We start from the raw sequence: 24,158 nt of genomic DNA on the forward strand, positions 1-24,158 counted from the left end.
CAAATTTTTTCCACACAGGCTGAAAAAAATCCCTTTTTTTTTCCTAAATGTGACATCTGAATGTAACTTCATGGTGTTGTTGTGTGGAGGAAGAGGGAATTTATCTGGGAAGCCCAGAGAGCTGAGGAGTCCTTGGGTTTGTGCTCAGCTTTTTTCCCACAGCATCCCAAGCCCAGCACCAACACCAGGAATGTTTCAGTGATGCCTATTGCAAATGAAATATCTGCCATTTTCTGGTTTTTAATCGCTTTCTCATCGTTTCCTCCTGGCTTTTTCCCAGCATTGACGTTTCCCAGCAGTTACACAAACCAACATTATCGATTCACCCCTCTGCAATTTCTGTGTTTCAGCTTCCCCTGCCCTGACCCAGCCGAGGAAGCAGAAAAAGAGAAGAGAAGGAGAAGAGAAGGAGAAGAGAAGGAGAAGAGAAGGAGAAGAGAAGGAGAAGAGAAGGAGAAGAGAAGGAGAAGAGAAAGAGAAGAGAAAGAGAAGAGAAAGAGAAGAGAAAGAGAAGAAGGAGAAGAGAAAGAGAAGAAGGAGAAGAGAAGAGAAGGAGAAGAGAAGAGAAGGAGAAGAGAAGGAGAAGAGAAGGAGAAGAGAAGGAGAAGGAGAAGAGAAGGAGAAGAGAAGGAGAAGAGAAGGAGAAGAGAAGGAGAAGAGAAGGAGAAGAGAAGGAGAAGAGAAGGAGAAGAGAAGGAGAAGAGAAGGAGAAGAGAAGGAGAAGAGAAGGAGAAGAGAAGAGAAGGAGAAGAGAAGGAGAGGAGAAGCTGGAAGATCCGACCTGGGTGACTCTGGAGTGATTTTATCTCTTCTCTTTATCTCATGGGCCTTTGGGATCCCCCTGACTTTGGGGTTTTTCAAATCCTTTTCCAATTCCTGGGGCTCTGGGCACAACTGCAGCAAGGCAAACCCAGCTGGCAGCTGGAGGCTGCTCCCTCCTCTCCTCATTCCAGAGCTCCTCTCCTCTCCCTCCTGCTTTTGCAGCAGCTGATGGAGCTGCTGGAAGTTTGGAGCCTGCACTGATTGCATTTTGGGTTGCAGGGCTGCCAGGAGCGTGATTTCTCCCTGGAAATGACTGAGCCTGCTGTTTGGCAGTTAATAATCTGCATAATTACAGCTCCAGCAGCAGATCCTGTCCCTTTAGAAAGTGCTCTGGAAACTAAACACCTTCTCCTTCCCTGCCTCGCAGTGCTATTCATTTATTCCTCCCCTAAATGACAACAGAATTAATTCTGGAGACACCTGTTGCTCCAAGTGGAGCCAGTGGATTAATAAAAGCCTTAATTATTAAAGGCAGCAACTGCTCCCTAATGATTGTTTGCTGCAGAGTTAATGTTTGATTGGGGAAGGTCATCTGCAAGGCTGGGTAGGAAACCTGGCTGGGTGAGGGCATTAATCAGGTTAAAACAATTAATTCCCTTCTCCTCGGGGTCCTCCTGAGCATCCCAAAGATCCTGGAGGAGGGAAACACCGCAGGTTTAATCCAGTGGGAGGAATTCCAGCAGGGATTTCAGCTCTTCCTGGGTTTCCCTGAGCCAGGCAGGGCCACCTTGCTCTGCCCCAAAAGCCTCGGGGGTTTGGGAGGGCTCAGGAGAGAGAACGTTCCAGAAGGGCAATGGGAACAGGGGCTGCTGCTGCTCTCTGCCCACAGTCTGTGCTGAAATGGTGGGAGGAATCCTCACGATTTCTGGGCTGTCTGAGCTGGGGGTGCCACCCCAAATCTCTGTCTGAGCTGGGGGTGCCACCCCAAATCTCTGAGCTGGGGGTGCCACCCCAAATCTCTCCCTGAGCTGGGGATGCCACCCCAAATCTCTGAGCTGGGGGTGCCACCCCAAATCTCTGTCTGAGCTGGGGGTGCCACTCCAAATCTCTGTCTGAGCTGGGGGTGCCACCCCAAATCTCTGTCTGAGCTGGGGGTGCCACCCCAAATCTCTGTCTGAGCTGGGGGTGCCACCCCAAATCTCTGCCTGAGCTGGGGGTGCCACCCCAAATCTCTGAGCTGGGGGTGCCACCCCAAATCTCTGTCTGAGCTGGGGGTGCCACCCCAAATCTCTGTCTGAGCTGGGGGTGCCACCCCAAATCTCTGCCTGTGCCTGCCCAGTGCTCGGGTGAGTGGCCCCGGCAGGGACTGGGATCTTCCCCGGCCATCCCAGCGGGATTTTCCCTCCCCATCCCGGCTCCAAGCGATGCTGCTGAGCCTTCCTGCTCCAGCCGGGCAGGGAGCAGCTCTGGGAGGGCGTTTTTCCCTTCCCAATCCCGCATTTCCTCATCCCCTGTGCTGCGAGGAACCCGGGAACGGCAGCAGGAGCCGGGATCCAGCTTGGGATCCTCCTGGAGCGATGATTGCTGGGGATCAGGGTGGGAACAAACCTCGGGCTCCCTCTCCCTGCCCTTTCCCAGCTTTGCCCTCTCTGCGCTTGGAAGTTTTCTGTTTTTTTTTCCTCCAAAAGGAGGCACAACCTTGAGGAAAAGGCTCGGGAAAAGCTCGGGAAGGAAGGGCGTTGTCGCAGGCGTTGTTGGAGGAGCGGATGTTTAACTCCAGGAAAGAAAACAAAACCCCTTGGAGGCGATCCCGGGGCCTTGAGGGTCCGGAATCATCAGGAATTGAGGCTGGGAATACGGGAATGGCAAGAAGGAGAACGCCAGGAGGGAGAAGGAGCCAAAAGCAGAGCTCAGGAAGGGTGGAAGGGTCCTGGCAGGGAAATAAAAGGCGCAGCTTTATCCCTCCGAGCTGCCAGAGGCTTGGGAAGCGCCGGCTGGGAAAGGAGCAGGGTGGGAGACAGCAGAGCCCGGCCGGGGGATCGGGAGGGATCGGAGGAACGGGACAATCCCGAGCCTTTGGCACAGGGCAACCGCTGCAGATCCTCTCATCTCCCGCTGATGCTCCCAGGCCGGGCCCGGGCAGCAGCTCCGGCTCCTGGGATTTTGGCTCCGGAGGTTTTGACTCCAGGGATTTTGGCTCCCTGAGATTTTGGCTCCAGGAATTTTGGCCCCCGAGGTTTTGACTCCGGAGGTTTTGGCCCCCGGGATTTTGATTCCCGAAGTTTTGGCCCCCGGGATTTTGATTCCCGGGATTTTGGCTCCAGGGATTTTGGCTCCCGAGGTTTTGATTCCCGAAGTTTTGGCTCCAGGGATTTTGATTCCCGGGATTTTGGCCCCCAGGATTTTGATTCCCGAAGTTTTGGCTCCAGGGATTTTGATTCCCGGGGATTTTGGCCCCCAGGATTTTGATTCCCGAAGTTTTGGCTTCAGGGATTTTGGCTCCAGGGATTTTGATTCCCGGGGATTTTGGCTCCCGGGATTTTGATTCCCGAAGTTTTGGCTCCAGGGATTTTGATTCCCGGGGATTTTGGCCCCCAGGATTTTGATTCCCGAAGTTTTGGCTCCAGGGATTTTGGCTCCAGGGATTTTGATTCCCGAAGTTTTGGCTCCAGGGATTTTGATTCCCGGGGATTTTGACTCCAGGGATTTTGGCTCCCGAGGTTTTGACTCCCGGGGATTTTGATTCCCGGGGATTTTGGCCCCCGGGATTTTGAGGATTGAGCGCTCCTGACCCCACAAACCTCCCTGCCCGCTGTGCCCGGCCCTCTCCAGCTCCTTTCCAGGGAATTCCCAGGGATATTCCCGGGATTGTTCCTGCTGGTGGCTCCGGCTCTGCTCAGCCCGAACCCCCCTGGGTGCCAGCAGGGCTCAGCTCCAGCTCCATCCTCATCCTCCTGCACCTCGTTATTCCCACTCTGGCAGCAGGGAGAGGAACTCTGGAAGAAACTGGGAATTTCGTTTATTTCAGGGTTTTTTGGGGGGGAAGAGGTTGGTGTTTGTTTTTTGTTGTTTTTTTTTTTTTTTAGATTGTGGGTTTTTGTTTTATCTGGGGTTTTTGTTATTTTGTTATTATTTTTTTTTGTTTGGTTTTCTTGTTGTTTGGGTTTTCATTTTAATTTGAAAAGTCCACTCGGCAGGAAAAAGGGCCAGAAATGCATCTCAGAGATAAAAAAACCCCAAACTTCGTGTCCAGCTGGAGCTGGAGGGAGAACAGAGCTTGGCAGGACAGAATTCTCTGGAATTCCAGAGCCTCCTCCTCTGGAAGTGGCACGGGATGTTCTCTGGCTCTCATGGATTCAGCCACTCGCTTTTATGGATTCCCTGAAAAGCTGGAGCAGCAAAACCCCCCTGGTTTCTGCCTGGAGCTAAAACTGTGGAGCAACACCTGGAAATTCCCAAACCATGGCTTGCAACACCTGAATTTTCCTTTCTCACCCCATCCAGGTGCTGAGAGCTGCTCTTCTTCCCACGTGGGATAATCTGGGAGCCCCCAAATCTGCAGGGTGAGCCCATTCCTGATCCCTTTATTAAATTATTCCCCACCTCAGGATTTTCCTGGAGCATCATCAGGTGCTCCCAGGGACCAGAACAGGCCAGGAAAATTCTTTTTTTTCCTGTTTTTTTTGGTTTTTCCACGTGTCCTGGGGAAGCTCAGAGCAGAGCCCACGTGCAGGGGAGGTTTTTATTAATTATGGTGGAACAGCTCCGAGAAACAAACGCGGTTTCCATGGAAGCAGCGGTGACAATGTCACCCCGCTCTCGAGATGCTCTTGGTGCTCCCAACAATTCCCTTCCTTTTTTGAGGCAGATGATGGGAAAACATTCCCAGGGGATAAACTCGGTGTCCTCTCATCCCAATTTTGTGCCCAGAGGGGGCTGTGGGTGAAGCTGATCCAGGATGGGATTTGGGAATGTGGAATTTTGGGAATTCTGGTGATCCTGGAGGTGCTGGAGGAGGGATAAAGCTCAGGAAGCTGCCCTGGAATAAATTGGGATCCTGTCCGGGAGAGGGAATGGGAGAGCAGGAGAATCACTAATGCTGCTTTAATGAATGCAAAAATTGAAATGAAAAAATTTAAATTATTTAAAAATCAAATCATTATTATTAATAATAATAATTAAATTATTATTAAAATTATTGGAGAGCAGCAAAAGATAATAAAAGTCTGGGAGCTGAGTTCTCCCTGCTCCTTCCAGCCCTCTGTGCCAGGCAAAGGTGACCTTTTAACAACATTATTATTATTATTAATAATAATAATAATAATAATTTTTATCATAATCATTGTCATTATTACTCTTATTATATATTAATTTTAAAATTTAAAATATTAAATTTAAAAAATACTAATTTTTTTATTTTAAATCTTAAATTTTTTTTAAGAAAAATTAAATAAGAAATATTTTATTAAAGATTTAATCTTTTAAACTATTGAAATATTTTTAAATTCAGTTGAAATATTTCCCTGTCTGCTGCTGCTGCTCCCCAGGTTCACGGCCTGCCCCAGGATTGCTCTGGCTGTGAGCAGCATGTGACAAGGTTTAAATAAATCCTGATTTATGCTTTGATACCCTGTGATAGAGGATGCCCTGAGCATTCCAGCACTGAGATTTCTCCCCTTTTTTCAAGACTTAAATGTGTTATTTCAGTGCAATAATTCAGTATATTATTAGTTATTCAGTGAAATAATTCAGAAATAATTCAGTATAATAGTTCAGAAAAAACTCCAGTTATTTCCTCCAGCAGCTGCAATTTCACCCCGCTGCATTTTCATCTTTGCTGCATTACATAACGAGACATCAATAAAACAAATCCAGTTTAACACTGGGCTGAGGCCTGAATTCCACGTGAGAAAAAGCAGAATTAACCCAAATAAATGACTGAACTCCTGTTCCCTCTGCTCAGGATTAACCCCAGCCAGCATCTCCCTCACCTGGAGAGTGCCAGGAGGGTTTGTGTCCATCCCTGGAGGGTTTGTGTCCATCCCTGGAGGGTTTGTGTCCATCCCTGGAGGGTTTGTGTCCATCCTTGAGGGGTTTGTGTCCATCCTTGGAGGGTTTGTGTCCATCCTTGGAGGGTTTGTGTCCATCCTTGAGGGGTTTGTGTCCATCCTTGAGGGGTTTGTGTCCATCCCTGGAGGGTTTGTGTCCATCCTTGGGGGGTTTGTGTCCATCCTTGAGGGGTTTGTGTCCATCCCTGGGGGGTTTGTGTCCATCCTTGAGGGGTTTGTGTCCATCCTTGAGGGGTTTGTGTCCATCCCTGGAGGGTTTGTGTCCATCCCTGAGGGTTTGTGTCCATCCCTGGGGGGTTTGTGTCCATCCCTGGGGGGTTTGTGTCCATCCCTGAGGGTTTGTGTCCATCCTTGGGGGGTTTGTGTCCATCCCTGAGGGTTTGTGTCCATCCCTGGAGGGTTTGTGTCCATCCCTGAGGGTTTGTGTCCATCCTTGAGGGGTTTGTGTCCATCCTTGAGGGGTTTGTGTCCATCCCTGGAGGGTTTGTGTCCATCCCTGAGGGTTTGTGTCCATCCCTGAGGGTTTGTGTCCATCCTTGAGGGGTTTGTGTCCATCCTTGGGGGGTTTGTGTCCATCCTTGGGGGGTTTGTGTCCATCCTTGAGGGGTTTGTGTCCATCCTTGGGGGGTTTGTGTCCATCCTTGAGGGGTTTGTGTCCATCCCTGGAGGGTTTGTGTCCATCCTTGAGGGGTTTGTGTCCATCCTTGGGGGGTTTGTGTCCATCCTTGGGGGGTTTGTGTCCATCCTTGGGGGGTTTGTGTCCATCCTTGAGGGGTTTGTGTCCATCCTTGGGGGGTTTGTGTCCATCCCTGGGGGTTTGTGTCCATCCCTGGAGGGTTTGTGTCCATCCCTGGGGGGTTTGTGTCCATCCCTGAGGGGTTTGTGTCCATCCTTGAGGGGTTTGTGTCCATCCCTGGAGGGGTTTGTGTCCATCCCTGGAGGGTTTGTGTCCATCCCTGGAGGGTTTGTGTCCATCCCTGGAGGGGTTTGTGTCCATCCCTGGAGGGTTTGTGTCCATCCCTGGAGGGTTTGTGTCCATCCTTGGGGGGTTTGTGTCCATCCTTGAGGGGTTTGTGTCCATCCTTGAGGGGTTTGTGTCCATCCTTGGGGGGTTTGTGTCCATCCCTGAGGGGTTTGTGTCCATCCCTGGAGGGTTTGTGTCCATCCTTGGGGGGTTTGTGTCCATCCCTGAGGGGTTTGTGTCCATCCTTGGGGGGTTTGTGTCCATCCCTGAGGGTTTGTGTCCATCCTTGGGGGGTTTGTGTCCATCCCTGGAGGGTTTGTGTCCATCCTTGGGGGGTTTGTGTCCATCCCTGGAGGGTTTGTGTCCATCCCTGAGGGTTTGTGTCCATCCTTGGGGGGTTTGTGTCCATCCTTGGGGGGTTTGTGTCCATCCCTGGAGGGTTTGTGTCCATCCCTGGAGGGTTTGTGTCCATCCCTGAGGGTTTGTGTCCATCCTTGAGGGGTTTGTGTCCATCCTTGAGGGGTTTGTGTCCATCCTTGAGGGGTTTGTGTCCATCCCTGGGGGGTTTGTGTCCATCCCTGAGGGTTTGTGTCCATCCCTGGAGGGTTTGTGTCCATCCTTGGGGGGTTTGTGTCCATCCCTGGAGGGTTTGTGTCCATCCCTGGAGGGTTTGTGTCCATCCCTGGAGGGTTTGTGTCCATCCCTGGAGGGGTTTGTGTCCATCCCTGGAGGGGTTTGTGTCCATCCTTGGGGGGTTTGTGTCCATCCTTGGAGGGGTTTGTGTCCATCCCTGGGGGGTTTGTGTCCATCCCTGAGGGTTTGTGTCCATCCCTGAGGGTTTGTGTCCATCCTTGGGGGGTTTGTGTCCATCCCTGGAGGGTTTGTGTCCATCCCTGGAGGGTTTGTGTCCATCCTTGAGGGGTTTGTGTCCATCCTTGAGGGGTTTGTGTCCATCCTTGAGGGGTTTGTGTCCATCCCTGGAGGGTTTGTGTCCATCCTTGGGGGGTTTGTGTCCATCCTTGAGGGGTTTGTGTCCATCCTTGAGGGGTTTGTGTCCATCCTTGAGGGGTTTGTGTCCATCCTTGGGGGGTTTGTGTCCATCCCTGGGGGTTTGTGTCCATCCCTGGAGGGTTTGTGTCCATCCCTGGAGGGTTTGTGTCCATCCTTGAGGGGTTTGTGTCCCATCCTGGGAGGGTTTTGGCCATCCCAGCAGCAATTCTGGCCATCCCAGCAGCTTCCAACCCATCCCAGCAGCTTCCAGGCCATCCTGGCAGGGAAGGATCTCAGTGGAGCTGGTCCCACCTGCACCCAGCAGCAGCCCCTGGCACACTCAAATCTTTATTTGTGCAGTATTTGATGCCATCATATTTATAATGGCCTTTCTCCATAGATCCCAAAGCATGTTAATTGACTCATTAACAAATTGTTAATGGCTGTGGTAATTGGAGTCCCTAGCATGACTATAAATTGGATTTCCTGCCGGGCTGCAGTGAGGGGTTGGTTTAATTTGGGCTGGGTGGGGTGAGCTGAGGTGATTCCTGAGCTGGGAGCAGCTCAGCCTGTCCTGGGAGGAATTCCCTGGGGGAATTTTGGGATCCTGGGGACAGGGACATCCCCCCCTGTCAAACTCGGGCTTAATCAGGGCCAGCAAATGTCAATGAGAGCACGTTTGGAGTGGCTGGTGTTGTTTTCTCCTTAATGAAATGTCAGAGGAAGGGAAAACAGAGGGAAATGTCAGCAATTGGTGTTTTTATCACCCAGGAATTAGACAGAGCCCTCTCAGCCCATTTGTCAGGAGGGAGCCATGTCCTGATTTGCCATAAATGTGAGCATGAGGAGAGAGCAAAGCCTGGCTTTGCTGCCCTCATTAATTAAAGCCGGCAGCAAACGAGCAGCCACCCTCCTGCCACCGGCCTTGGAGCCAGGGCTGCAAATTCCTTGGGAAAAATCAAAAGAATTTCAAAAGAAATTCAGGACCAGCCCCCATCGGCTGGGAAAACACATCAGCAGCACAAAAACCTGCAGGAGTTTCCCCAAAATGCAGAAGGTTCCCTGGAAAGCTGAGTTTATTTCCTCGAGGATGCAAAAACCGTGGATTTCTCTGGTGTTTCCAGGAGGGGAGAGGAGCTGCTGCACAATTCCTGCGTTTGCAGAGCTGGAAATAACCTGGGGAGGAGGGAAGTGGGGACAATAAATGGGGACAATAAATGGGGACAATAAATGGGACATGGACAGCAGGAGCAGCCAAGGAAGGAGAACCAGGAGGTTTCCCCCCAAAAAAATCTCTGCTCTGCAGGCTCAGGACTCCATGAATTAAAAGTAAATAAATAAATTTGATTCTTTTTCCCAGGGCCTGCCTGTCCTGGGGTTTTCCCTCTGGAGGAAAGCCTGGAATCCCACCCAGGGAAATGGGTGTGGAGCAGCAGGTTGGAGCTGCCTTCCCATTTTTTATTTTTCCCTAAAACAAGGCCATTTTAAATTCCAGACTTCCAAGGAGTCTGATTGGGGTGGATTGAGTGGGAAAACTCCTCTCCTCTCCCCCAAGGGACAGGGGGACACCCCAAAAAGAGCTGCAGTGGCAGCAGGAACACTGAGCATCTTCCCCTGAGCAGAGATGGTTTTTTGCACAGAGCAGGATCTGTGGGAGTGCTCAAATTTGTTCCTTACACAGCGATTTTTTGGGATTTTTTTGCTTTGGGGTCCCATCACAGTTTTGGGGTGGAGTTTTTTGGGTCACCATTGAGTTTTTGGGGCCCTGCACAACTTTAGGATCTCGTGGAGCTTTTGGGACCCTGCACAGTTTTGGGGTCCCTGAGGAGCTTTGGGGACCCCACAGAGTTTTTGGGACCCCGCAGAGCTTTGAGGTTCCATCACAGTTTTGGGGTCCCCGTGGAGTTTTTTGGGTCGCCATAGAGTTTTTGGGATCCTGCACAACTTTAGGATCTCCTGGAGCTCTCAGGACCCTGCACAGTTTTGGGGACCCCGCAAATTTTTGGAAACCCCGCAGAGTTTTCAGTACCCTGCAGAAGTTTATGATCCCAAGGAGCTTTTGGGGACCCCGCGGAGCTTTAAGGACCCCACACAAACTCCCGGAGTCCCCGCAGAGTTTTGGGGACCCCTCGGGGCTGTTTTTGATCCCGCCGGAGTTTCAGGGACCCCTCACAACTCCAGGGTTTTTTGGGGACCCCTCACAACTCCAGGGTTTTTTGGGGACCCCTCACAACTCGGAGGTTTTTGGGGACCCCTCGGGGCTGTTTTTGATCCCTCCAGAGTTTCGGGGACCCCTCACAACTCCAGGGTTTTTTGGGGACCCCTCACAACTCCGAGGTTTTTTGGGGACCCCTCGGGGCTGTTTTTGATCCCGCCGGAGTTTCAGGGACCCCTCACAACTCGGAGGTTTTTTGGGGACCCCTCGGGGCTGTTTTTGATCCCGCCGGAGTTTCAGGGACCCCTCACAACTCCGAGGTTTTTTGGGGACCCCTCGGGGCTGTTTTTGATCCCGCCGGAGTTTCGTGCGCCCCTCACAACTTCGTGGTGGGCGTGGCGCAGGGCGTGACGCGATGACGTCACGGCTCATTTGCATGGCCCCGCCCCCGGACGCGGTCAGCGCTGGCGCCTCAGGAAAGTTTGCGGCGGGGCCGGGCCGGGCCGGGCCGGGATGGACGCGCTCAAATCCGCGGGTCGGGCCCTGCTGAGGAGCCCCAGCGTCCACAAACCGTCCTGGGCCGGCGGGCGGCACAAGAGTGAGACCCAGCCCCTTCTTCCCCTCATCCCGCCCGCCTCTGCCCGCTCCCGGCCCCCGCGCTCACTTTTCCCCGCTTTGCGCCTTCTTTTCCCTCGGCTCTGCCCCGTCCGCTCTCTCCCCTTCCTGCGGCCGCCTGCGCTCCCCCCTCGCTGCCTCAGGGCTCGCTCCTGGCGGTTCTTGGCACTTTTAGCCCCGCTTTTGGCCGCATCCAGCCCGGTGCGCGCCCCTTGGCCGGGGCTGGGTGGGGGCTGTCCCCGTGTCCCCCTGTCCCTGTGTCCCCGTGTCCCCCCGTGTCCCTCTGTCCCACTGTCCCCGTGTCCCTCCGTCCCCGTGTCCCTCTGTCCCACTGTCCCCGTGTCCCTCTGTCCCCGTGTCCCTCTGTCCAGCCCTGGAGCCCGGCGGGCACTGGGTGACCTCGTCCCGCTGCTGGCTTCGATCGATGTCCCCGTGGCGAGCGGCCACCCGGGGCCGGGGGGGCCACCCCGCACCCCCCGAGGCGACAACTTGTGGCTGTCGCTGAGCCGATGAGGCTGGCCCGTCGTGTTAGAGCTGGGATTAGGGACAGGCAGCAGCGGGACACGGGCGGGGCTGGCGTGGGGACAGCGTGGGGGGGGGTGGTGTGACACCTGTGAGGGGCTGTGTCACACCTGTGGGGAGCTGTGTCACACCTGGGGGCTGTGTCACACCTGTGTGTGACACCTGGAGGGGTGTGTGACACCTGGAGGGGTGTGTGACACCTGTGGGTGTGTGACACCTGGGGGTGTGTGACACCTGGCTTTTAGAAACCCTGTCACCCCCAGTTTTCAGCCAGGCCAGCACAGCATCCCACCTGTCCTGAGCTGTTTCCTGCCCCTCTCCAGGTGTGTGGGGTGAGACCCCCGCCCTCCTGCACACCCTGGGGACCCCCTGCCCCTCTCCAGGTGTGTGGGGTGAGACCCCCGCCCTCCTGCACACCCTGGGGACCCCCCTGCCCCTTTCCAGCCGCCCTTATCCCGTGTTTAGAGCCCTCCTCCCGGCCCCCAGCCCTACAGGGAAGAGTCCCCCGGTGGTTTCAGGGGCTGCAGGTGCCTGATTCACCTCACCTGGATCCCGCCCGGGTTTAGCAGCAAATCCCGGTTTATCCTCCTGGCGATGCTTTGCAGGGTCAGGTCACAGGGTGGCACCGAGCCCTGCGCTCCCCTCGCTTCTCCCTGGGGGCTCCTGAAGGGATGTGGCTGCTGGGAAATGCTTTGGGATTTGGGGAGAGGCTCCCGTGTGAACGGCTCGTGGCTGAAGCGCTGCTGCCTCCCCTGCTCCGAGCTCGGAGTGAATCCAGCCTTTCCTTGTGTCCCCAGAGCTGCCCGAGAACTGGACGGACACGCGGGAGACGCTGCTGGAGGGAATGCTCTTCAGCCTCAAGTACCTGGGCATGACCCTGGTGGAGCAGCCCAAGGGAGAGGAGCTCTCTGCAGCCGCTGTCAAAAGGATCGTGGCCACCGTGAGTGTCCCCTGCTGGCCCTGCTCTGAGGGGGGATCCCACGGGGAGGAGTTTCAGAGCTGGGGGGAGCTGGGATTCCAGGGGTTTGGGATTGCAGCTGCAGGAATTCAGGATTTTGCAGCTCCAGGGATGTGAGGATTGCAGCTCCAGGACTTCAGGACTTTGCAGCTCCAGGAATTCAGAACTTTGCAGCTCCTGGGCCTCAGGATTTTGGAGCGCCAGGAATTCAGGATTTTGGAGCTCCAGGGGTGTCAGGATTGCAGCTCCAGGAATTCAGGACTTTGCAGCTCCTGGGCCTCAGGATTTTGGAGCTCCAGGAATTCAGGATCTTGGAGCTCCAGGAATTCAGGATTCTCCAGGGATGTGAGGATTGCAGCTCCAGGGGCTCAGGATTTTGGAGCTCCAGCCCCTCCAGGGGTGTGGGTGGAAGTGCAGACAGCTCCTGGGGAGCCCCTGGGATCAGCCCAGGCCGTGGGATGGGGAAGGCTGGCGTGTGCTGGGCTCTGGCTCCCTGTGATAAGCCAGGGTGTGTGAGGAGGCTCTGACCTGCTGGAATCAGCCTGCCCCGGGGCTGGGTCCCCTCAGCAGGGCAGGGACAACACTTGGAGCCTGGCCAGCACCGTCCTGAGCTCTCCTTCCCAGGATTTGGGAGGGTTAGAGGGGAAGGGAGCGGGACAGCTTGCTCCAGGTCCCAGCCACTGTCCCAGTGTCACCTCAGAGGGATGGATTCCCAGCCATCCCCCTGATTCCCAGCCATCCCCCTGATTCCCAGCCCATTCCCAGCCATCCCCCTGATTCCCAGCCCATTCCCAGCCATCCCCCTGATTCCCAGCCCATTTCCAGCTCAGAGCCTCACCAGGCTCTGGGTAAAATTAACGCTTCTTTAAGCCCTTGTAAAAGTGAATGAGGCAGAGCCCCAGCTGTGCCATAAAGCTCAATGGGGTGGGGAGTGCTGGATCCTCTCCTGGCCAGCAGGGAAAGGAGGGAATTGCTCCGTGGAACAGGAGCTGCTGGCAGAGCCCTTCACATCTCTGATCCACTGGGAATGGAGCTCTTCAGTAAAGCCCCGGGGCTGGGCAGGACTCTCTGGGCACGGCTTTGAGGTGCCCCGGGGGTGGGGCTGAGGATTCCAGCCTGGAGCTAGCTGGATGTGCTGGATGTGGATGATTTGGGGCAGCAAGCTGCACCAGGCTGATCAGTAAGAGAAAGCAGCTTGTGAAAGTCTGGTTTTAAGCTGATGTCCTGTCCAGGGTGTGCTTTACCACTGGACTGGGGTTGGTCAGGCCCATCCTGCTCCCAGCACAACTCCTGTGGCCCTGGGGACATCTCTGGGGACATCCTTGGGGAGGTGCTGGGTGGGATGTGTCCCTGCCAGCACAAATCCCTGCTGCAGGGAAGGGAAGGGTTAACCACGCTTTGTTTGGCAGCAGAATCAGCCCTTGATGATACCGGGGTGCATCTTTGGAGGTGCCAGCGTTAAAATCCCGGGATTTCCCCTCCCTCTTTCCCTCCCAAAGGCAAAAGCAAGTGGGAAGAAGCTGCAGAAAGTGACCCTGAAAGTGTCACCCCGCGGGATCGTGCTGAACGACAGCAGGACCAACGAGCTCATCGAGAACATCTCCATTTACAGGTGTGTTTTGGGCTGCTCTCCATCAGCCCTGGCTGGTGCAGAGGTGTGGGAAGGGAGGTGGGTGAAATCATGTGTAAATAAACTTTGAATGTGGCTTTTTGAAATCCCCTCTCTGCAAACTCTCAGGGGCAGCGAGAGCAGGAGCTGGAGGGGGAAAATTGGGCCTGACGGAACTTCTGCTGAAAACCCCACTTCTTCCTGGGCTTTTCTCTGGCTTTAGCACCTGTTTGGTCAGGAGAGAGAGGCTTTGCTGGCTGCCAGCTCTTCCCAGCTTGCACTGTGCTGGTGGGGGATGATGCTGAGGGGTCACAGAAGGGAGCTGAGCCCTCAGGCACAGCCTGAGCTCCCCAAACCTCTCAGCCTGCTGCTCTTCCAGAGCCTGGTTGGGCATTCCAGGGTCAGGCCTGCCCTGCCCAGGGGCTGGGAGAGCCCCAGGGATGCTGGGGATGCTCCAGTGAGGAGGCTGAGCCTCCCTCCCACCTCCCCTGACCTCAGGAGCTGCTGCTGCAAATCCCAGAGCCTGTCCTGGGCACCCCTGCTTTGAGCCTGAAGATGAAATCCCAGGCTGAGAACAGCTCCCTTCTCCTTCCTTATCCTCCAAGAAAAGCCTTCAGAGCAAGGCAGAGCACTTGTGAGGTGCTGGTCTGCTGGAATCTTCCCTTTCTCTAACCTGTCCCGTCCCACAAGGTGAAAGAAATTCTTTCTTCTCTTTGAAGAACTCTGGCTTCTCTCAGTGCCCAGCTCCTCCTCTCTGGGAGGGAGTTGTGCCAAGCCTGGTGCCCTCCCTGTGCCCTCCCCGTGCTCCCTGCTCGGCCCTGGCAGCCCCAGGAGGGTTTGGAGCCTCTCCCCGGAGCTCAGGGCCGTGTCCTTGTGCCTCTCAGGATTTCCTACTGCACGGCAGACAAGAGCCACGACAAAGTGTTCGCCTACATCGCCCAGAACCAGCTGAATGAGAACCTGGAGTGCCACGCCTTCCTGTGCACCAAGCGCAAAATGGTCAGTGCAGGGGGGCTGGGGACAGGGACAGCTCCCAGGCTGCTGCACCAACCCCTGCAGAGCCCTTCCCTGCTGCATTCCCTGCCCCACTCCCCTGGGAGCAGCATCCTGAGCCCTGGGGCTTGGGCAGGAGGTGCCCAGGGGCTCCCTGGCAGCTCCATGGATTTGGTTTGGTGGGATCCTTGCAGCTGGGGTTGTGTCCCCCCTCAGGAGACCCCGCTGTGGGATGGGGATGGGGCTCAGAGTGGGGACTTGTGTGTGGGACAGTCTGGCTCTCGCTGTGAACCCTCCTGGGATCTTCTGCTGCCGAGTCAGTGCTCCAGGATGGGAAGGGACCTGGTGAGGAGAGAGAGAGGTGGGGCAAGGAGAGCCCTGGTGGAGCCAGAGCTGGGACTGAGCCCCCTCCCCGTGCCAGGAAGGGGCTTCAGGGGAGAGCAAGGGCAGCTCAGACCCCTCTGCCCCCAGAAATCCTTCCCTGGTGCCCCCTGCATGGGGAGTAGGGTGTCCCAAATCCCCTGTGAGGGCCGTTCCCACCCTGTGCATGGTCCTCAGGAGCACCCCTGTGTCTGGAGCTTGGCTCTGTTAATATTCCCTGCCTCTCCCAGCTCATTTTTTTCCCCTTGGAGAGAATAATGGGAGCTACAAGTTGTCTCTCCTGTCCTCGGCGTGTGCTCCCATCCTTGCACGGCCAAGATAAGCCTCTCTCTGCAAATTAAAATTTAAATCTTCCTGGTGCTAAAAGAATTATCTCAGTGCTACATCAGCTCAGTGCATCCCCCTCCAAATAAAGTTCTCCAAAGCGTTTTGTGGCAAAAAAACCTAGGAATAATTTCCTTTTTCCTGGTCTGTAACTTGCAGGAGCGTCCTGCTGCTGAGGTGATCCCTGCTCCCAGGCTGGGAGCCAGCCCTCCCCAGGGCAGGGTCCCTGGATGCACCACAGCTCCCAGTCACAGGCATATAATTAGTCCATAATTTTAGTTCCTGGGTAATTCTCAGCAGTAGCTGGGTCTATTAAACTTGATTCAGATGTGACAGCTTAAATTGTAAACAGCTGTGAGGAGTTTCATACTTAATTACCATATTTAAGTTTTTTTTGCCATAAAGCATTTGCACTTCCATCAAGGATGTAAATAGCTCCAACATTCAAATGAGCTCTCCTGCTTGCCAGCCTTAATTGGCACTGATGGCTCTGGGGGTCTCCTTGCCCCCCTGCCTGGCTTTTTGGGGGGTGCTGTGCCCTGGCTGTGCCCCCCCTGCCCCTGGCAGCTGGTTCCAGTCCTGGCTCTGGCTTTGTTCTGTTCCCACTTTGGGAAACCAAGCTCAGGATGGAGGCTCTGGGTGTTGGGAGCGTTCCCTGTGCCCTGCTGGTGCTGGGGCTGCTCCTGAGCTCTGCCTGCTCCTCTGGAATTGGCATTTCTGGCCCTGCAGCCGGGGCAGGGCTGGTGGCACAGGACAAACCCTGCTGCCCGTGCCGGGCTGTCCCTCCCGAGCTCTCCGGGCTCTGGGGCTGATCCCTGGGAGCTGTTGGTGCTCCTGCCTGTTCTCCTGGCCTGCAGGGAAGGGCCTGGGGTGGTTGGGTCGTGCTGAGGTGTGGGGAACAGCTCTGAGAGGCTGCTCTCTCCCCATCCATCATCTCCAGGGTAGGGACAGGCTGGGACAGCCCAGGACAGGCTGGGACAACCCAGGGACAGCCCAGGACAGGCGGGGACAGCCCAGGACAGGCGGGGACAGCCCAGGGACAGGCTGGGACAGCCCAGGACAGCTCAGGGACAGGCTGGGACAGCTCAGGGACAGGCTGGGACAGCCCAGGACAGGCTGGGACAACCCAGGGACAGCCCAGGACAGGCGGGGACAGCCCAGGACAGGCTGGGACAGCCCAGGGACAAGCTGGGACAGGCTGGGATAGCCCAGGGACAGCCCGGGACAGTGCTGGGACAGCCCAGGGACAGGCTGGGACAGCCCAGGACAGCCCAGAGAGAAGCTGGGACAGCCCAGGACAGGCTGGGACAGCCCAGGGACAGCCCAGGGACAGGCTGGGACAGCTCAGGGCCGGCCCAGGACAGCCTGGGACAGCCCAGGACAGGCTGGGACAGCCCAGGACAGCCCGGGACAGGCTGGGACAGCTCAGGGCCGGCCCAGGGCCAGCCCTGTCCCCTCCCTGGCCCAGCCTGCAGTGCCCCAGCAGTGTTGGGTGGCTCTGCCAGCCCCAGCAGTGTCGGGTGCTCAGCTGCAGGCTCACAGCCGGGTAAAGCAGAGATTTCAGTGATTTCCCCCCTGCCCTGCTCCCCTGCAGGCTCAGGCTGTCACCCTCACCGTGGCCCAGGCCTTCAAAATCGCCTTCGAGTTCTGGCAGGCCGCAAAGGAAGGTGAGTTTCGCTCCCCTCTTCACGTGGAAGCTCGGGGGGTGGCTTTGGTGTTTTCCCAGCTTTTTTCAGTGCATTTCCCCCCTGCCTCCCAAATTCCCAGGTTTCTTTTGGCAGCCCTGGAAGTCCAGCCGGATTTTGGCTGCACTTAAAGGAGGCCCTGAGGCGCCTGTTGGGATTTTTGCTTTCACCTTCCACGAGGTGATAAAAGCAGCCACAGGTGGCCTGGCCGAGCTGTCCCCATCCCTCCTCCCTAAAATCTGGCCGGCAGTGATGGGATTTTCTTCTTCTGCAGAGAAGGAGAAGCGGGAAAGGGCCATCCTGGACGCAGAAGGGACGAGCAGCCCCGGCTCGGAAGCTCCTGCCCGTCCTGTCACACGTGAGGCAGCACAGCAGGGCCTGCTCTGGGCTTGGGGACAGCCTGGGGACTGTCCTGGGCAGGGCAGGGAACGGCCTGAGGGACGGGAGAGTGTCCCTGAGGGACGGGAGAGTGTCCCTGAGGGACGGGAGAGTGTCCCTGAGGGATGGAGGAGTGTCCCTGAGGGATGGGGGAGTGTCCCTGAGGGATGGGAGAGTGTCCCTGAGGGATGGGAGAGTGTCCCTGAGGGATGGGAGAGTGTCCCTGAGGGATGGGAGAGTGTCCCTGAGGGATGGAGGAGTGTCCCTGAGGGATGGGGAATTGTCCCTGAGGGATGGAGGAGTGTCCCTGAGGGATGGAGGAGTGTCCCTGAGGGATGGAGGAGTGTCCCTGAGGGATGGAGGAGTGTCCCTGAGGGATGGAGGAGTGTCCCTGAGGGATGGGAGAGTGTCCCTGAGGGATGGGAGAGTGTCCCTGAGGGATGGGAGAGTGTCCCTGAGGGATGGGGGAGTGTCCCTGAGGGATGGGGGAGTGTCCCTGAGGGATGGGGGAGTGTCCCTGAGGGATGGAGGAGTGTCCCTGAGGGATGGAGGAGTGTCCCTGAGGGATGGAGGAGTGTCCCTGAGGGATGGGGAGTGTCCCTGAGGGATGGAGGAGTGTCCCTGAGGGACGGGAGAGTGTCCCTGAGGGACGGGAGAGTGTCCCTGAGGGACGGGAGAGTGTCCCTGAGGGACGGGAGAGTGTCCCTGAGGGACGGGAGAGTGTCCCTGAGGGACGGGAGAGTGTCCCTGAGGGACGGGAGAGTGTCCCTGAGGGATGGAGGAGTGTCCCTGAGGGACGGGAGAGTGTCCCTGAGGGACGGGAGAGTGTCCCTGAGGGACGGGAGAGTGTCCCTGAGGGACGGGAGAGTGTCCCTGAGGGATGGAGGAGTGTCCCTGGGGGATGAGGGGTTACCCTGAGGGATGGAGAGTGTCCCTGAGGGATGGAGAGTGTCCCTGAGGGATGGGAGAGTGTCCCTGAGGGATGGGAGAGTGTCCCTGAGGGATGGGAGAGTGTCCCTGAGGGATGGGAGAGTGTCCCTGAGGGATGGGAGAGTGTCCCTGAGGGATGGGAGAGTGTCCCTGAGGGACGGGAGAGTGTCCCTGAGGGATGGAGGAGTGTCCCTGAGGGATGGAGGAGTGTCCCCGAGGGATGGAGGAGTGTCCCTGAGGGATGGGAGAGTGTCCCTGAGGGATAGGAGAGTGTCCCTGAGGGATGAGGGGTTACCCTGAACAGGGCAGGGAACAGCCTGAAGGATTTTCCCCAAACAAGGTGGTTCTGGGAGGGTTCTGAAGGCCAGGAGAACATTTCAGAATGTTTTGGCTGCCAGCTGAGCGCTTCCTTCTCACCCTAAAACATCCCCTGCTGCCACCCCAAATCCGTTTGCTCCTGCCCCATTGGCTGTGATGTCCTTACAAGCTCAGCCTGGATCTGCACGTCCCAAGCTCGGTTTTTGGGGCTGTGTCACACCCCAAACGCTCACCATGCCCTGGGCTGAGGGGGGTGAGCATCCAGGTGCCCCCAAGGAAGGGGAGGTGTGTGAAATAGAGCAATTAAATCATAAATCCCCTCACAGCTCAGGGCCTGGCTGCCTCTGAGGTGCAGGACAGGGAGAAGTGGGACAAAAGGCTCATCCCCCCCCTCCACGCTGGCCACGGAGATAAGAGGATTTGGCATGGAGAAAAATAGCATTAAACTGGGCTTCCTTCCAGGCTGGCACATCCTGCTTCTTCCTGAAGGCTCAGGCCTGGAGGAATCTCTCCCAAAGGGTGGCACGTTGGGATGAGTCCAGCCTGGGGCTGCCATGGCTGATGGAATGAGTTCCAGCACCTCCCAGAGCTGGGACGCTCCAGCCCCCACCCCAGGCCAGGCTGCTGGGGAGGGCTTGAGGCTCCCCAAGGGCTGAACTTCACCCAGGAGGTGAAGTTTATTTGTTTTATTGCCCTCAGCCCTATAAAACACGGGTTCAGCTTTGTGGGCCCAGCTGATGCTGCCCTGGGGCTCACCCTGACCCCGAGTGGGCACGCAGCAGCCTTCCCAAGGGAGGATGGATCCCAAAGGAGGGATGAGCCTGGCCTGAATCCCCCTTGGGAGTCCTCAGGTGCCTGACCTGGATGTGCTGGACAAGCCACAGCCCCTCAGGGCTCAGATTTGGGGCCCCCAAAAGGAATTTGCTGCTGCCCTTGGATTCCACTCCTGCAGGGAAGGGATTCCTGCAGGGAAGGGATTCCTGCAGGGAAGGTTTGCCTGTGTGTGCTGCTCTCCCCTGATCCCCTCTGTGCTCTCCCCACAGCAGCAGCCACGGGGAACTTGCTGGATTTGGAGGATCCTGCCAGGTCCCCCCTGGGCAGCAGCACGGAGTCACCACAGCTGGACAACAGCAGCTTCGGGCCCGGCCCCTCGGTCAACAACAACGTGCTGTGGGTAAGGCACGGCCAGGAGCGCTCCTGCTCCCCTCCCAGGGCTTCTCCTGGGACAAACTGGGGGCTGGGGGGTGCCTGAGCCGCTCAGGGGTGTTCCCAGAGGTGATCCATGAGTGTTCAGGGCCTGCTGCCCTTTGTGGGCTCGGGGGATAAACTCACAAATGTGAAAAATGCTGCTGGCAGGTAATTCCTTCTTCTGGAGCAGCATTCTCAGTGGTTTGTCACTTAATTGAGAGAGCACCTAACTGCTCTGTTCAGGGGCAGAAATCATTAGGCTGATGGCTTTTGTTTACTGCTCGCTAAAACCCAGTTATATTTATGTTCATTCTTAAGTCTTATTTCTCCCTGCTCCTGTTGGTGTCTGTGGGAGCTTGGATGGCTTCTTGGAAACGTCCTCAGTCCTGTGGCTTAATTATTTCATGAGTCTGATGGAAGAGTGATGATGCAGCCCTGGGTGTGCATCCACCAGGGAGCCTCTCTGTGACCTGCTGCTCTTCAGGCTGGAAGAGGGTGGGGTTAGCTGGGATTTTGGGAAGGGATTGCTCCCTGGGAGGGTGGGCAGGCGCTGGCACAGGGTGCCCAGAGAGGATTTGGCTGCCCCTGGATCCCTGGCAGTGCCCAAGGCCAGGCTGGAGCACTGGAGGTGGGATTTAAGGTTTCCCACCCAAACCATTCCATGTTTCTCTGACCACAAACCCATGAAGCCCCACTTTTCTCTGGGGCCACAGCCCCTCTCTGGAGCCCCCCTGCCTGCTGGGTTTTGGGGAATTGCAGGATCAGGAATGAAGGGATTGCCTTTGCCTGGAGCCCATTCCTTGAGCCTGAGGCTTTTGGGTTAAACCTGAAGATCAGCTCTAAGGCTAAATCAAATCCTGGGGGCTTATCAGCAATCTCCAATCCTTCCCTGCTTACAGAGTTTTCATACTTTATTTATTAATTGCATTAAGTCTGTAAGTGCATCACAGGATTTTGGGAGCAGCCCTCGCACAGAGCGTGGAAAACCTTTCTCCCAAGCAGCTCCAGGGTTTTCCTGGGAGCAGAGCAGAGCTAAAGGGGCCCAGAGCTTCTTTTACTGTCCCTGCTGTGCCAGTGCAGGGCTGCCCTCCGTGATCCTGGTGCAGAAAAGCCCCAGGGTCTGCTGGATCTCCCTCTCCTGGGAGCAGGGATGGAGGGAAGGGGCCAAGCCTGGAGTTCACCCTTTCCCCTGGAGAGGAGGCAGATTGCAGAGGAGCCCACTGAAGCCAGCAGGCACCGATATTTTTCTGTCTGAGCGCAGAGCCAGATCTCTAAACACACTTTTGTGCAGTTCTCTTAGCAACTACTTGTCTCTCTTTTTATCTCTTAACAAAGGAAATGGATGATGGTCTCGACGAGGCGTTTTCAAGGTAATTCTCATAACTCCCTTCACGAGTTCAGCACGGGGAGCAGCCCCAGAGACTTGGCTGGTGGCTGAGCTTTTAATAATGCTCCTTAATCTAATCAGGGCCGTGATCTGACCTAGGCAGCTGCCCCATCAGTGCCTGGGCTGGTAATTGAAAGATAGGCTTTAAGGCTGCCTGATAAGCCAAATATTTTGACAACCTTTTAAGGATGGAGAGAGGCTGTGTGTGATAGGGAATTTAATTCCCCGAGCAGTTGCTCTGTCTGCTCCCACTCACCGAGGCTTTTTCAGGCTGCTGGTCCCAGCTTCTGGCACTGAGGGCTTTGCTCTTCCCCAGCCCAGAAATTCAGGGGGTGTGGGGTTTATTCCTGGGGTTTATTCCTTTTTCCACTCCAAATTGAAGGCTTCCCTGCCCACGCTGCTGAGCAAAGCCAAACAAACCCATTTCCTTTTGGGTGGGTTTTCCTGGCAGGGTTGGTGTGGTTTACGTGGGTCCCATCCTCCTCTTCCTTCTCCTCTTCCTCCTCCTCTTCCTCCCCTTGGGGCTGGGAGGTGCTGGAGGAGGGAGTGAGGCAGGAGAAGGGTTTGCAGCAGTTCCTGCTCAGCTCTTGGGGTCCTGTTTGACTCTCAGGGATGACTTTACAGCTTCCCCTTCCCCACAGCCTCGTGCCAGGGGCTGATTTATGTCCTGCTCTGTTCTCCCTGCCCCACTGGGGCTGCTTTGGGGCTGCTTTGGGGCTTTGTTCTGCTCTGCTCCACCACCCTCAGCCCCTGCTGACTCAGAGTTTGGGCTGCTCCCAGATCCATCCCTGCCACATCATCACAGCTGCACCTTTCTCTTCTTTATCCAAAACTGGGCCTTTTCTCAGGCTCTTTTTGACCTTGTGGCTCCCCCTGGACGAAACCCCAAATGTCTGAGTGACGCCGCAGTATTTTCACACAGCAACAACCCGGGGCTGCTCGGGCTTTGTGTGACATTTGGGATGAAAAGGCTGATTCTGGGGCTGCTGAACATCAGCTGGGGCTGCTGAACATCAGCTGGGGCTGTGCTGAGGCAGGGACAGTCCCTGTTCTGGGGCTGGGGGCAGTTCCTGGGGCTGGCTCCGGGGAGGAGAGCGCTGCTCTCCCGAGGGCTGGCCAGCCTGGCACATTCCCGGCGTGCCTGCAGGGGAAATGCTGGGAGAAGCCAGCAGCAAGGCTGCAGCAGGCTGGGGAGTGCTGTGGGTGTCCTGTGCCAGCTCCCCCCGTTGCCTTTTGGCCCTTCCTGAGCGTTGCTGGGGGGGTTTGGGGTGGGGAGGGCGGCGCTGGGGCGCAGCAGGGACCGTGTTTCACTCCGTGTTGTGTCCCCCCAGGCTGGCCCAGTCCAGGACAAACCCCCAGGTCCTGGACACGGGGCTGACTGCTCAGGACATCCAGAGTGCAGAGACTCTGTCCCCTGTGGACTGGAACAAAATCGACCCCGGCATGGCAGAGAAGGATGATCTGTTCATGTTCTGAGAGAGGAAAAGCCCCCCGAGGCCGTGGCCTGGATCCTGCTGGAAGCAGGGAACCTTCCAAGGGCTCTGGAGCAGCTCAGAGGATGTCACAGCCCAGCTTAGACCAAAGCTTCAGAAACCTAACGCGGATTTTTGTACCTTGCTCTTAGGGAAAGCACGAGATGCCCTTGGAGGTATTTATTCACAGTTTACAGTGCTGCTGGGAGGTGTGGGGAGAACCACGGCGGGAGCTGCAGCAGCGCCTGCTCCTCCTGCAAAAACAGCCCAGCCACCACCACAGCCCCTCTCAGCATCCCCCACCCAAGGGCTGGGACATAATCCAGGGCTCTGGAACAACACATCACCTGCCTGGGCAGGGAGGGGATTTGCAGCAGCTGCTGCCAGTGTGAAATCAAAGAGGGAGCAGAGCTGGAGCTTTTGTGTGAGTGTCTGGGGCACTCTCACGGCTGCCAGTCGCCCTGCGGCTCCCTGCGGGAATTGATGCTTTTTTAACCCAAAGACTCTACAAAGTTTTGCACTTTAAAAACTTGAACTGAAAGCAATGGTCCGAATTGTCAAGGTAAGCAGTGCCTGGAGCTTCTCTTCAGAAGCAATTTTACCCAAAAAGAGCCCACCCTGGCCATGCTGCAGCTCTGGCTCCGAGCTGAGCCCTCACCTCCGGCTCGACTCCGGATCCTAAAGCTCCCTCTCACCTTTAAAAGCAAAACCAGCAGGGAGGAAGGATTTGTTTTGCTGAATTCTGCTGGGAAGGGCAGCTTGGGAGGGCCACAGATCCGTGTTCCCAGCCTGAGCTGCTGGGTTTGGCCGTCCAGGACTTGCTCCTGCCTGGAGCTGCGGGGTTGTTGCTCAGTGGATGGGATTGGAAAGGGCAGGAGCGATACCTGGCTGTGCCCACCCCTCGTCCCTGCCAGCTCCCAGGGGGCTCAGGAAGCTTCATCTACCCCTGAAACTGAAAATCAGCAGTGGAGGTGTAAAGCTTATGCCAATTAAAAGCTTAAGTTTAATGATCCTAAAGAGTCGCACTGACACCTCGCAGTGTTTGTGGCCTTACATGAAGTGTACTAATCTGTTTTATAGATTTGTAACTTGGGTTTGAAGCACTAATTCGTTCCCCAGATAGCTCTTTTAGAACTCCCTTAAAACTGCTCGCAGGGAGGGAAAAAAGCCTTCTCTGTCAGCTGTGAGAATTCATTAGGAAGCAGCCGAGTGACTCTGACCAAGATTTGAGATCTGTTTTTCCCCCCCAAGCGTGAGTGTGAGAAGGTGTGGAGGACTCGTGGAGCTGACTCATCTGTGCTCTGTGGATCCTGCAAAGTGGTGTTTAAAGCAGTTTTAAAGCAGTTTTAAGCAGTTTTAAAGCAGTTTTAAAGCAGTTTTAAAGCAGTTTTAAAGCAGTTTTAAAGCAGTTTTAAAGCAGTTTTAAAGCAGTTTTAAAGCAGGTTTAAAGCAGGTTTA

General features: G+C 55.9%; 1 protein-coding gene across 2 annotated transcripts; it reads left to right on the plus strand.

The window, feature by feature from the left end:
- Positions 1–10,395: 10,395 nt before the first annotated feature.
- On the plus strand, positions 10,396–24,158 carry LDLRAP1 (low density lipoprotein receptor adaptor protein 1). 2 transcript variants are annotated; one of them, XM_014258453.2, is made up of 9 exons: positions 10,396–10,538; positions 11,875–12,017; positions 13,535–13,647; positions 14,529–14,643; positions 16,937–17,009; positions 17,302–17,385; positions 19,697–19,827; positions 21,177–21,211; positions 22,560–24,158. In XM_014258453.2, the coding sequence occupies exons 1-9, from the start codon at positions 10,454–10,456 to the stop codon at positions 22,702–22,704; spliced, it is 924 nt and encodes a 307-aa protein (XP_014113928.1). In that variant the 5' UTR covers positions 10,396–10,453; the 3' UTR covers positions 22,705–24,158. The 2 variants fall into 2 exon arrangements, with proteins under 2 accessions (XP_014113928.1, XP_005529760.1); XM_005529703.3 differs by having other exon boundaries at positions 19,700–19,827.

The sequence above is a fragment of the Pseudopodoces humilis genome, chromosome 27, assembly GCF_049639895.1.
Source record: "Pseudopodoces humilis isolate 2021_Gansu_Grassland_sample_001 chromosome 27, ASM4963989v1, whole genome shotgun sequence".
Classification (NCBI taxonomy): Eukaryota; Metazoa; Chordata; class Aves; order Passeriformes; family Paridae; genus Pseudopodoces; species Pseudopodoces humilis.